The sequence below is a fragment of the Anguilla anguilla genome, chromosome 8 (genome assembly GCF_013347855.1).
Source record: "Anguilla anguilla isolate fAngAng1 chromosome 8, fAngAng1.pri, whole genome shotgun sequence".
In the NCBI taxonomy this organism is placed as follows: Eukaryota; Metazoa; Chordata; class Actinopteri; order Anguilliformes; family Anguillidae; genus Anguilla; species Anguilla anguilla.
Genome location: NC_049208.1, coordinates 52,051,116 through 52,064,004, shown reverse-complemented (window position 1 = coordinate 52,064,004; position 12,889 = coordinate 52,051,116). Strand labels below are relative to the sequence as shown.

Here is a 12,889-nt window from a genome sequence, read left to right as displayed (position 1 = left end):
CTGGAAGTGCAGGTGCGAAGAGGGGGAGGTGCTAGGCGTCCTGAGGTAGCAGAACGGAGGGATCTGGCTGGCATGTAGGGTTTGAAAATCTTGTGAAGGTATGCTGGGGCTGATCCCTTGACTGCCTGGTATGCTAGAACCAATGTTTTGAATTTGATGCGAGCTATAACAGGCAGCCAGTGGAGGGTAGTGAGCAGGGGAGTTACGTGGGAGTGTCTGGGGAGGTTGAAGACCAGACGAGCCGCAGCATTCTGGATGAGCTGCAGGGGTCTGGTGGCAGATGCTGGTAGTCCAGCCAGAAGAGAGTTGCAGTAGTCCAGGCGGGATAGAACCATTGCTTGGACCAGGAGCTGGGTTGAGTAGGTGGTGAGAAAGGGGCGGATTCTGCGGATGTTATATAGGAAAAATCTGCATGCCCGGGTTACTGCTGCAATGTTGTTGGAGAGGGACAGCCTGTTGTCCATTATCACTCCGAGATTCTTGGCGCAGGGTGATGATGTCACTACGGTGTCCCCTAAGGAAATGGAAAAGTCGAGGAGGGGAGAGGATAGAGCAGGAATAAAGATTAGCTCCGTCTTTCCCGGGTTGAGCTTCAGGTGGTGATTGTCCATCCAGCTCTGTATGTCCCTCAGGTGGGCGGAGATGCGGGCAGGGACCTGTGTGTCCGATGGGGAGAAGGAGAGAAAGAGTTGCGTGTCGTCGGCATAGGAATGATAGGACAGGCCATGGGCAGAGATTACAGGGCCAAGGGATCTGGTGTACATGGAGAAGAGAAGGGGACCAAGGACTGAGCCCTGGGGAACTCCGGTAGTGAGGGGACGGGGTGGTGATACCTTACCCGCCCAGGCAACCTGGAAGGAGCGGTCAGAGAGGTAGGACTCAATCCAGTCAAGGACTGTGCCGCGGATCCCTGATGCTGCCAGGGAGGAGCGTGCTTCACTGAGAAATATCAAGAACCTACAGGAGTGTTACACAATTCTACCATCATCTAAAGCTAAATCATTTTGAACACTCAGTCACATGTCCAGTGCAGTCTGAGGAATAGCATACTCAAGTAAGTTTGTCTTGTTTTGTGAGAGTGTTGTGCTGTCTAAGAAGTTAAATGATTTTAAAGGAGTAACATGGTGGTTGAACGTGACACTTCCCAGTTGTCTTTAGGCAACAGCAAAACAAATGTGCATCATTTTTTTTATTAATCAGTCATTTCAATGTACTTTAAAACGTATTTATCTAAGCCTAAATTTCCCACTACAAAAGTTCACCCGAACCGTCTGGGCGTGGTAATGAGAACTGTCAGTTAGCTATGATTGACAGGCCGTGCCCCGTTACCATAGCTACCCCCATGATATGCGCTCTTGTTGGGAGATTGCATTTTCACAAGCTAGCTAGCTTAGTAGTATATCAAGTATCGATAGATAGCTAAGGTAAGGACGTTGACTTATATCCAATTATAATTTTTGCTATCTAGCTAGCCAAGTTAAGATAAAAGCACAACTGTAACGTCCTCATAAAAGCAAACTAGCTAGCTAACGTTATCGATAACATTGCCTTATGAAAGCAAACTACCTAGCTAGCTAACATTAGCTAGCTAGCTAAATGAATATAACCAGAAATAATCTAATAGTCCTTAAAATGCACTCTAATTTAAGTGAACCTAACGTTAGTCAAATATTTGCATTGTCTTGCCTGTAAGCGAGCGGCGCAAACTATGGGTCTCAAGTTATCCATGGGTTTACGGGGCGTGGAAAGGGGAGTTTTCCTCTAAAGGCCAGTTGATGGGCGTGTTTCTTCTCACTTATGTCAGTTGGATTTTTCAAAGGGAAGGTACCAAGTTAATAAGAGATCGCTATGTTAAATGTGTGATGACGCATTGTATCTGGTTTTTCAAAAGGCCAAACAGTTTTGTGGTTCCTGTGAACCACAAAACTGCACAAACCGCAGTGACGCTTTCAGCTGATCCATCACCTGTTTTTCTTCTCCTTTGCTGTTTCCTTTCATTAAGTAATGGCCATGTGTTGCAGGTCAACAGAGAGGGTTTTAACACAAATGTTTAATATTGTTTAAGATAAAATAAGACTAATATACCTGTAATTATGAATACATTTTTTTTCACATGACAAAAACTTACTCCAGGAGAAATCAAACAGAAATATGGCACAAATTTCTTTTGGCATTGGTTATTTTGTGATTAATATTGGCAATATTATTGTGCTTAGAGATGTAAATAAAAGATATACCATATTTGTAATTGTACTTGATTTGAACCCTTTCCCTAACAAATGTTTTGACAAATACATCCCCCTAGTGTTGCCTGTCCACTAGGAGGATACAGGTGCTAAAAAATATATATTAAGGGGCCATGGTGGGGAAAGGGAGAGGGACGGTTGGGGAGGTTAGGACTCCTTGTCTAGCTCTCATCAGTTCACTACGTGCCTCTGTGAAATAATGTGGTTCTTGTCAGAATATTCTAAGTTATCCTTTATGGCAGACCAGGTTTCTGTAAATCATGTGTAATTCTATTTGTGTTTAATCCTGTCATGTAAGTTTTGCTTTCGCTATTTTTGCCTTTCTAAAGAAAAGGGGTGGGGGTGGTTAGGACTCATCTATATCTCATCATTTCATTATTTGTTCCTGTGGAAAAAATGCAGTAAACACATTCCTCTCAAAGATCAGTTGATGGGTGTTTTGTCTCACTTATGTCAGTTGGATTTTTCAATGGGGAGGTACCAAGTTAATAACAGATAGCAATGTTAAATGTGTGATGACGCACTATAACTGGTTTTTCAAAAGGCCAAACAGTTTTGTGGTTCCTGTGAAAAGTATGTTTGCATTCAGTGCTGTGATTTGGCGCTGTGGAGGAACTCAGCACCTGCAGCCTAAAAGAATTCAGGCTAATGCAAAGTCAGTATATGACTGTGTAAATTCCAGATAAACCACATTCCCTTTGCTGTTTACAAAAGCATGTTGAGTACACAAACAGCACTGAAGCATTCAGGTGAAGAAGTCAAGTATGAACGCAGCTACTGACTCCTCCCTTTCAACTGATCCATCACCTGGTCTTTCCTCTCCTTTGCTGTTTTTCTTTCATAAAGTTATGGTCATGTGTATCAGGTCAATGCAGAAGGTTTAACATAAATGTCTAACACAAGATAAATTAAGATTAATGATATGCTTGTAATTTTGCATACATTTTTTCAGGCAAAAACTGTTGCTCCACCAGAAATCAAACAGAAACATGGCACATTTTTTTTTTTTTGTATTGGATATCTTGTTATTAATAATGGCAATATTATTGCATAATGCAAATAATGCAAATCTTGTGGAGCTAGTTGGGACAGAACTCGGTAAGTGCCAAATCACTGACAGGTCACATGACTGTTTTGTCCGCATTACAGCTTCTAAACAGCAGGGGGAGCTGTACGTTGTGGTGTGGGGAGTAAGAGTGTGTGAAGAAGAGGGAGGTAGTGTGGTAGAATGTAAGAACACAACCTGGGGCTCTTTGTAATAACTTATTATTTAATCTATCCTTGCATCCTTTCCTCGCCTCCTTTCCTCGCATCTTCAGTAGAATGTAAGAACATGTGGAAGGCTGCTGGAAATAAGCCACCTTTGGATTTAAAGTATACTTTAATCCGAGCTGTACCACAATGATGCTTACACCTTGATGGGAGGGCTATTTAAATCGCCAACCGTACCTGTATATGCCTTTGCTCATTCAGCCATGCTGCTGCTGCTAATGTGCTATCTCTGCTGCTGCTGCTAATGTGCTATCCCTGCTGCTGCTGCTAATGTGCTATCCCTGCTGCTGCTGCTAATGTGCTATCCCTGCTGCTGCTGCTGCTGCTGTCCATGCTTGGCTCGCTCTGCTTACCTCTGTATTTGTTTTTTTCAGAAAGGTTTTAGCGCTCCCACCACCACCCCAGCATCCACCTGTGGGCTCTGCCTCTCATATGATCCCCGGGGTCACTCCCTGTTATCATTTTGTCTGGCTTCTGTAAACAGAGTGATAAGAGGCAGAGCCTGGAGTTGCACCAACATAAAATCTCAACATATATTTCTAAATTAAAATTGTGAGTTGTCTGAATGAAAAGTGTTACCAATACGTGAAAGATTCAACATTGGATTGTACTGAAAGATTGTATAATTGATGGACAGCTAATACATTAATATTCATGATTATACACGAACAAAACAGGAATATTTCAATTAAAGTGTGTTCCTCTGGCTACAAACCAATGTAATTACACTGTAGATCGAATATTGCTTTTTATTCTGTATTATATTTCTAACCTTTGAACTGCATAATGAGCACAGCTTCACCTCCATGACTAGTGCATCTTGAATGAAATGCTATGTCTTACACCTGAACAGAACTACGCTATACACGTGCAACAACCAAAAGCCCATACATAATACACTGCAATAACGAGAACCAATCAGAGAACACAATGAGACAGGAAAACTCGGAAACGGTAGTGGGCGCCCTCTAGTGGTCGCTTGAGGGCATAATGACAATAAGATTAATAATGTGCCTGTAATAATGCATGCATTTTTTCACAGAAGGAAACATAATGAAACTGTTCCTCCAGGAGAAATCAAACTGAACTATCTCATGAATGTGTTATTTATAATGGCAATATTATTGTCCTTAATTACAAATGTATTTACAATGTGTAAAAGGTGCAAACAATTGGATTAAGCTGAAATGTTTGGGTGATCAAATAGCATTGACTTGAAAACATTTCAATAAATTGATGGACAGCTAATACATTAATATCCATGTAAAATGCAGAAACAAAACAGGAATATTTCAATTAAGGTCATGTATTTAATGTCATTACAGCTATGTAGATCCAGTACTGCTTTTCATTCTATATGACATTTAAGACCTTTGATTTTATAAATAGTATAATGAGCCGAACTTCACCTCCACAATTCGTACATCTTACAGGTGGCGCTTACTTAAGATTGTATGAAAATGAAATAGTCTTAGGTCAAATGCTTATTTTGAAACACTTAAGTAACATGCTTCACTGAAAATTCTGAATAAGAGTTATACAATTCTACCATCATCTAAAATGTTACATTACTTTGAAATACTCCATTACATGACCAGTGCAGTCAGAGGAATAGTTTACTCCAGTGCATTGAGGACGTTGTTATCGTTTTGTTAGGATGTTGTTTTTGTTTTGTGAGGACGTAGTGCTGTCCTCCTCTGACTAAACTGGCCCTCCAGCCACAGTGGAGTAGATCACATGGTGTCTCTCGCCCTGAGTGTGCGGCCTCTCTCTCCAGTTCTGACGGCCCAGAGAGGCGTAATGAATGTCGCCTGCTTCGATCGTGGGGTCTCCCTGGAAACACAGAGGAACACTGAACAATTGCTCCGCCATCACAATTTCATATTCATAATGACTCAATTTGCAGTTTCATGAAAATGAATCAAGACTGCGTGTATTGTCGATACAGATAATTCAACACTACTAATGATGGCCAATAATTACTCTTCACAAATGTATATCTGTAAGAGGTGCATTTAAAGTGTATGTGGTAACAAATACATTATTAGGCAACAGGTGGATTTTTTAAATTCTATTCACATTTCAAGAGGGTTTTCTTCACAAAGTAAGTTCTTCGCAGCGTAAAATACCCAGCAGGTGACCTGTACTCACCTGTGTTTTGTTCTGTGGTTCTTCAGTAGCCATGGTAACAGGATGTCTGGCTACATGAGGGAAGAACACTGACTTTTAAACTTTTTAAATCTTTGTACATAATTTATTTTATCATGCATTTTGTAAATATCTCAGATGAAACCTAGTTGCTGCATAACCAGTTAATCAAATATACATTCAAACATTTTAACATATTTATTTAATAGAAGCAATTTGGCTTTAACAGGCTCGTACGTGTTTGGGTATAATCTCAGTGCCTGCCATGTAATTCACAAGATTCTGTATTCTTTTGTACTACTCTGAACTTTAATATAAATCTCCACGACAGGGGCAGCGTGTGAGCCAAACCTACGTCATATTAGCATAGCCAGGCCCGTGTTACATTAGCATAGCCAAGCCAGTATTACATTAGCATAGCCAGGCCTGAGTTGCATTAGCATAGCCAAGCCAGTGTTACATTAGCATAGCCAGGCCTGTGTTGCATTAGCATAGCCAAGCTAGTGTTACATTAGCATAGCCAGGCCTCTGTTACATTAGCTTAGCCAAACATGTGTTATATTAGCATAGCCAAACATGTGTTATATTAGCATAGCCAGACCTGTGACATTAACATAGCCAGACCTGTGTGACATTAGCATAGCCAGACCTGTGTTACATTAGTTTAGCTATGCCTGTGTTACATTAGCATTGCCAAGCCTGTGTTACATTAGCATATTCAGGTCTGTGTAACATTGGCATAGCCAAGTCTGTGTTACATTAGCATGTTCAGGCCTGTGTTACATTAGTTTAGCTAGGCCTGTGTTACATTAACAATAATTAATAATAATTAGATAATAATTGTGTTACAATGTGCTCTATGCGAAAAGCCCAACCCCTTCACTACTGACGCAAGGACAGGACTATTTCAACAGACCGTTCTCAGAATTTTAGCCATTGCAATACTCCACAGTGTATACAACATATTCCTTCCTATCAGTGGAATTATGGTGTGTGTGTGAGAATTTACCCCCATCAGCCGGTCCCATGGAGTCAAGCTGGTCGATTCCCCGTCTGTCTCCTGAGCCGGATTAAATACGACATTCCAGAAATTACAAATCCTTAGTCCACTAAACAAAGTGAGGACCTGAGCGTTGAAGGCTTCAGATGAGATAAAATTTGAAACTGCTTCTGTGTTTCCAAACGATACCAAACCTGCACTTCTTATTCCTGCACTAAGGAATAAGAAAACAATGAAATATAATACAACATTCATTCTTTTTGATAACAGCTTTCAGTGGCAGTGAAGAGGCCCTGAAGAGCACTGAATTATATCTATATATTCATATTTTTCCCCCAGCATCATCAGCGAGAATGAGATTCAGACACTTAAGACTGTGACTATGAGGGTAAGGTGTGGCTAATCTATTGGGGTCGGTTGAGGCACCCTGAGTTTCCCTACCCCAGGACCCCGACTGAAGCTGGACTGACGCTGTGGAAATGTTGTGTGGAATGTTTACGTCCTCAAGTGTGTCATCATACCGTACCTTTCCTGTTCCTCTTCCTGTTCATCACCAGAAAGATCAACAAGCCGGCCAGAAGAATGAGGACGCCCAAGCCAATGAGGACAGCCGTCGATACTGGTGGGGGGGGGGGGGGGGCAAACAAAAATGGCCAGTAAGATTCTAATGCACAATAAAAATGTACAGTGCTTTTACAGCTTACAAGGCTTGCAAGTCCTCTTTGAAAATTCCGGAACTCCTGGGAATTCTAGTTCTGTTATCAGTTTTTGTAGGACCATTGCATGTCCCTAGAAACTTCCCACTGTTCTGGAATGAACCAAACCAAAATTCTGCTTGGAGAGTACTCGGTTAAATGACCTTTAGTAAGAAGGCAACCTGGGATTCAGTGGTAGATGCCAACGGGCAAAGAAGTCTCACCGCTGTCATGGTCCGAATCGTCATTTTCAGGCACGTCTGTCTCTGAAAAAACAAATTTTAGCAAATTGATACGTATGCATGGGTTCCGCTGATAGAATTATCCATTGTTACTTTCGATTTATTGTATTGTGAGGGAGGGAGAGAGAGAGAGAGAGAAAGAGAGAGAGATGTGTTGTACATCATGGCTTACATAAATACCTGTGTCAGTCTCCTCAGTTGTAAATGCAGTTCGATTTGTGTAATCTGGATTCTCTGAGGAACAGGAAAGACAGCAGCGAGCCAGGAACAGTTACACAGCTTGCTTGTGAACACGAGCGTAGAAAGATTCAGGTTCAGACAGATTCTTCAGACCCAGGAAGACGCGACTGGTAACAACAGTGTCTAGTGCTGTATCACAGTAGGGAACATCTATCGCTGCATTAGTTCACTTTGTGAAGCGCCTTAGTTCATTTTCTAGGACGAATGCAATGGCGTATCTGGTGAGTCTATTGTCGCTGTGGTATGGAAGAATGTGCAGATTCGTGCTGTGACTAGATTAACCCTTCGGAGAGAAGGCCATTCGGAATGTTTTTTTTTTTCAAAATTCCACGTCAGTGTTCCAGAACTCCAGTGCTTGCAATCACCAGTAGCGATTGTGGCATCAATCAGAATGTTCGGTTGAGAGCATTCTAACCACAGGTTTGTGATCTCACACCTTAAACGGTTAAAAAAAAAAGGAGGGCTGCTGGCCGAAAGGGGGTATGATGTGGAACAGTGACCCCCAAACTTCGGCAAGAAGGGCTCACCTGTCCTCACGGTTAAAACGGCCGCCTTTTTGCCGTTGCACCAGTATTCCCCCGCGTCGCTGGGCCGGAGGTCGGATATGTGGAGCGAGTTATCCTTCGTGTGCGAGAGGCGGTTCCGCGGGTCTTCGGCCTCCTTCCTCAGCGTTCCGTTCCGAAACCTGACAAAGACGGTCCGGCGTTCCGAACGCTTGCTCTTCCGGAACGTCCACTTCTGTTTCTGTTTGTCGGTGACTTTGCAGGGGAGCAGCACGGTTCTGCCGGCGCTGACCGCGTACTCTTCACCTGAGGATCGAGACACACGACCGACAGGTGACTGACAGGAGAGTGAAATGTGACTGAGGCGACTGACAGGTGAATGAAATGTGACTGAGGCGACTGGCAGTCACTGCAGCAAAACTGTCGTGCGTAACTCAGATTGCACTAATAACAATTCAAGTGGATGACCAAGACTCGCCTGTGATTTAAAATGACGGACCATCACTCACATTTAAGTGAGACTCCACTGACGTGTCAGTCGGAGTAACTAACACTCCATCGCTTAACTAAAGCTATCGACTGGCTTCAAGAGCCTGACCACTCCTCGTTTTTGTTTTTGTTTTTTTTCCCCCCCAAGGCCTTAATTGGCCACTGATCGACGGGAAGCACGTAATCCCGGCTGCTGCGGACCCTTCTGGACTGGGTTTTGAGATCCCGGGTGTGTGTGGTGCGGTACCGATGTGAGGATGTACGATGACTGGTGGTTCCTAACGCCCCGGCTGCAGCTTGCACACACCTGGCCCTCTCACCTGTCAGGACCTCCACATCGGCCGCCACCTGGTCGCCGCAGCGGAACTCTCCGGAATCCCCCGGCTGGAGGTCTCTGACGAAGAGGGAGCCGTCCGTCAGGAGGCTGTACCTGCCCGCTTTAGCGCTGGCTGCCGTGTGCCCCTGCTTGGTGGCCAGGACCCGTCCGTCCCCGTCTCTCCACTCCGGGGGGGCGGAGTCTGTGGGCTCGTGGCCAGGGCAGATCAGGATCATGTAATGACCCTCGGGAATGGAAAGCCTCACTGGGGGGGGGGGGGGGGGGGGGGGGGGGGGGGGAGAAAATGAGAGTGGGGAGGAGTGTGGGGGGAGTGCGGGTGTCGGGGAGCAAGGGAGGACGAGAACATGCAGGGCTCAGTCAGGTGTTTTACGGGAAATACTTTTCGATGCGTTCAAGTCCCACCTATCACTGACAGCTGAAGCGCAGAACATCCATTTTGACCAAAATTCAGAATAAAATTCTTCTTTTTGCACGACTACGTGGTCACATGAGTAAAATGGCTCCCTGAAAATTCTCAGTGATAAACAGGGGTGATTTAAAATTTTACAGGATCTAGAGATAAGGTTTATTTTTAAATTTTTATTCGCAGTAGCAAGGGGGAGGAGGATAACATGCAGATCTGGGTCAGATAAGGTACTTGCACAAACTATGGAAACGCTGAATTGATAAAGGCAACATCTCGCAACAATCTCTCTTTTTGGCATAAAATGTAATATGTAAAATCAATATAAAACAAAAATGAAGAAATAATTTGTAGTATTTGTACTAAACAGGCTATCATTATACCATCCTATAAGTAGTTTATAACTGCATAATTAAGCAGTTCTAATGTATTTTATAACTGCAGATTTTATAATCAGCTTGAACATATATTTCTTCGTCCATTATTTTTCTACATAAAGGATAATATTTAATTTGAAGGGTGAAATGAAGGGCAGGTTTGACTGTTTCACCCCAGCAGGATGGCACAATATCTTATCATTGGATTTCCAATATCAGGTATCAATATCAATTGAGAGATTGAAAGATGTGGTGGCAGATTCTGAGCATCAGTGCACAACAGGCCATTACAGGAGCAGGACTGACTTAGACTTAATGCCACATTAACCATGAATGATGAACAGTATGAACTGAAAATGTGAATATTCCATTTACAAAACAAATGTATGAAAGGTTGAACGCATGGGGTTATTTTAACTATGAAATTATGATAAATAAAAGGTCAAACTATTGTTTCTCTGCTCCTCTCCCTTGCTACTGAAGGCTTTCCCACAAACACCTTCCAAATATTCATCCCTCCTGAGCTGACTTCCTTCACCTTTCTTAGTGCTTTTTTAGAATGTTTTTTTTATTTTTCAAAATTCCAAGTCGGTGTTCTAGAGCTCCACTGCTTTCAATCGCCAGCAGTGATTGTTACATCAGCATTAGAATGTTCAGCTGAGAACATTCTGATCACTAACTTGTGGTGTTATACCATACGGAGTTAAGCCCTGGTGTATCACTAACCCTGTACTGGGTGGTGGGGCTACAATCAGCTCAATGATTGGTTCATGCCAGTGTGGGACTGACAGCTCTTACTAGCTGTGCCAGTTTTTATTTTCATGATGGTTCATTCTGCCATCGCACTTATGAAGGGCATGAGAGGAAATGCCCCCCCCCCCCTTCCCTTCCATCCCCCATGACCTTTTAGTCTGAGTTATCCCATATGCCAACCCACTTCCTGTATGACTGAAACTTCCTCTTTATCTGAAAAAGACATGACATTTCCCAACTAGGATGCACCCACACTGGGGTTAATCCACACTCTTACCCTCCCTCACCCACACTGGGGTTAATCCACATTCTAACCCTCCCACTCCCACACTGGGGTTAATCCACACTCTAACCCTCTCACTCTCACACTGGGGTTAATCCACATTGTGACCCACCATCACCCACACTGGGGTTAATCCACGCTCTAACCCTCTCACTCCCACACTGGGGTTAATCCACACTCTAACCCTCCCTCACCCACACTGGGGTTGATCCACACTCTAACTATCCCTCACCCACACTGGGGTTGATCCACACTCTAACTATCCCTCACCCACACTGGGGTTAATCCACACTCTAACCCTCCCTCACCCACACTGGGGTTGATCCACACTCTAACTATCCCTCACCCACACTGGGGTTGATCCACACTCTAACTATCCCTCACCCACACTGGGGTTAATCCACACTCTTACCCTCCCTCACCCACACTGGAGTTAATCCACACTAACCCTCCCTCACCCACACTGGAGTTAATCCACACTCTAACCCTCCCTCACTCACACTGGGGTTAATCCACACTGTGACCCACCATCACCCACACTGGGGTTAATCCACACTCTAACCCACCCACACAAACTTTGAGGTTCAGCTATGCTATAATCCTAATCTTGGAGATTTCCCACTTTAAACTCTGGTACTGAGTCTGCTGTTTCTTTCTTTTTTTTTTTTTTGAAAAATGCTTCAGCACTTTGCTTTCAAGTCACTGACTGGCTCAACAGTTCCCCACACCTTGTTTCCAGGCCACAACTGACTGTTGACTGGAGGGAAACCACAATAACCTTGAGGCAAAGGGCACCTTCAGCAGGCTCTATGTGTACATTCAGTATGACATAAGGCCGCTTGTATGATCCTTTCTAGGTGTGCTGGAGGTCACTGTCTTCGTTCTCACGGTTTATTATTGTTGTCTGTCCCCAACGTCCGTACAGAGTAGGGTTAAAGGTCATTCACGTATTCTGCTTGCTTCACCTGGAATATATTTACAATACAATTTGAAACTTTCTGATCTGGTCTCTTTGGGCATCTTTAAATCTATGAGTAAGGATCTAGAGGCAGTCACATAGCCACATAGCACTCAATTTGGTGCCATGTCCATGATTATGAATTTAATTCAGCGTGCTGTATGCTGTATTTTGATGTATGTTGTGTGTCTGTAATTTTGTGTGGTGTATTTTTTTCTGCCTGTCTTGCACAGGCAACTCATGAAAAACATATTTTCCACCTCCGTGAGTCTATCTTGGTTAAATAAGGCTAAACAAAATATATATATATAAAAACAAGAACTGTATATGTGCTAAAAACGGTTTTCCAGTCTGTTCATGTTGAAAAAAAAGTCAACGCGAAATAGAGATAAAAATAACTGTTCTATTATCTGAATAACAATGCTCGTAACGAATCCTCTGGTTGTGCAATTTCAGACGCGTGAAACGAAAAACAGGCACTCACCCGTCGGGGTCTTCGCAAACGAGGAGAGAATAATTTGTAAAAATAAGAAAGCTCTAGCGGAGTTGGCGGCCCTCATTTTTTAGAGCGCTTGGCGACGGTGGCCGTCTATCTCTGCGGCGCAGAAACTTCTCCTCCGGCGATCTCTGAGGGGCCGCATGTGGCGCCTGTTTCCTAATGGGGGGGCGGGGGCGGGGGCGGGGGGGGGTTGACGTGCTCGTGTGGTTCTTAGAGAGAAGTTTGACAGAAGGGAAGTGTCGTCAGCTCTGCAGGCTGAATGAGATTAGCAAACGTTCTGTGTCTTTTTTTTTGTCGCTGTGCCGTGCAGGAGCATGCATGCGGCCCGGGTTCGAATCCGGGCTGTGCCCCTGCCTGTCGCGGGCGACCGCTCAGCAGGGCGTTGCCACGGTGGGCCGGGGCGTCGCCCAGGGAAGGAAGGGATTCGGACAGCAGGGAAAAAAG

General features: G+C 43.9%; 1 protein-coding gene across 1 annotated transcript; it reads right to left on the bottom strand.

Annotated features, from left to right (window-relative positions):
• Positions 1–4,808: 4,808 nt before the first annotated feature.
• On the bottom strand, positions 4,809–12,568 carry LOC118234302 (CXADR-like membrane protein). The gene is made up of 9 exons (XM_035430744.1): positions 12,431–12,568; positions 9,156–9,416; positions 8,371–8,652; positions 7,784–7,837; positions 7,586–7,627; positions 7,193–7,285; positions 6,676–6,726; positions 5,670–5,719; positions 4,809–5,351 (listed from the first exon to the last, which is right to left on the bottom strand). The coding sequence occupies exons 1-9, from the start codon at positions 12,504–12,506 to the stop codon at positions 5,220–5,222; spliced, it is 1,041 nt and encodes a 346-aa protein (XP_035286635.1). The 5' UTR covers positions 12,507–12,568; the 3' UTR covers positions 4,809–5,219.
• Between the last annotated feature and the right edge of the window lie 321 nt (positions 12,569–12,889).